At 36.9% G+C, this 948-nt stretch overlaps 1 protein-coding gene across 1 annotated transcript; it reads left to right on the forward strand.

The window, feature by feature from the left end:
• Window positions 1-10: 10 nt before the first annotated feature.
• On the forward strand, window positions 11-426 carry LOC106511854 (dynein heavy chain-like; the record flags this gene model as incomplete). Its single annotated transcript, XM_014000584.1, is given in 2 exon segments — window positions 11-394; window positions 397-426. Coding segments are annotated over 2 exon segments (414 nt in total), but the record flags the coding sequence as incomplete, so codon positions are not given.
• Window positions 427-948: the final 522 nt, after the last annotated feature.

The following is a 948-nucleotide window of genomic DNA, read 5'->3' on the forward strand; positions in this document are numbered from 1 at the left end:
ACACTCTATAGTATATTCTACAGTACACTCTACAGTACACTCTACAGTACACTCTACAGTACACTCTATAGTATATTCTACAGTGCACTCTATAGTAGACTCTACAGTACACTCTACAGTACACTCTATAGTATATTCTACAGTACACTCTATAGTACACTCTACAGTACACTCTACAGTACACTCTACAGTACACTCTATAGTATATTCTACAGTGCACTCTATAGTAGACTCTACAGTATATTCTACAGTACACTCTATAGTATATTCTACAGTACACTCTATAGTATATTCTACAGTGCACTCTATAGTACACTCTACAGTAGACTCTACAGTACACTACAGTACACTCTAGTATATTCTACAGTACACTCTACAGTACACTCTACAGTATATTCTACAGTGCACTCTATAGTACACTCTACAGTACACTCTACAGTACACTCTATAGTATATTCTACAGTGCACTCTATAGTACACTCTACAATACACTCTACAGTATATTCTACAGTGCACTCTATAGTACACTCTACAGTACACTCTACAGTACACTCTATAGTATATTCTACAGTGCACTCTATAGTACACTCTACAATACACTCTACAGTATATTCTACAGTGCACTCTATAGTACACTCTACAGTGTATTCTACAGTGCACTCTACAGTACACTCTACAGTACACTCTACAGTGCACTCTATAGTATATTCTACAGTGCACTCTACAGTGCACTCTATAGTATATTCTACAGTACACTCTACAGTACACTCTAGTATATTCTACAGTACACTCTACAGTACACTCTACAGTACACTCTACAGTGCACTCTATAGTATATTCTACAGTGCACTCTACAGTACACTACAGTACACTCTACAGTGCACTCTATAGTATATTCTACAGTGCACTCTACAGTACACTACAGTACACTCTACAGTGCACTCTATA

Source organism: Austrofundulus limnaeus, unplaced genomic scaffold (genome assembly GCF_001266775.1).
Source record: "Austrofundulus limnaeus strain Quisiro unplaced genomic scaffold, Austrofundulus_limnaeus-1.0 Scaffold3375, whole genome shotgun sequence".
NCBI classification, from domain to species: Eukaryota; Metazoa; Chordata; class Actinopteri; order Cyprinodontiformes; family Rivulidae; genus Austrofundulus; species Austrofundulus limnaeus.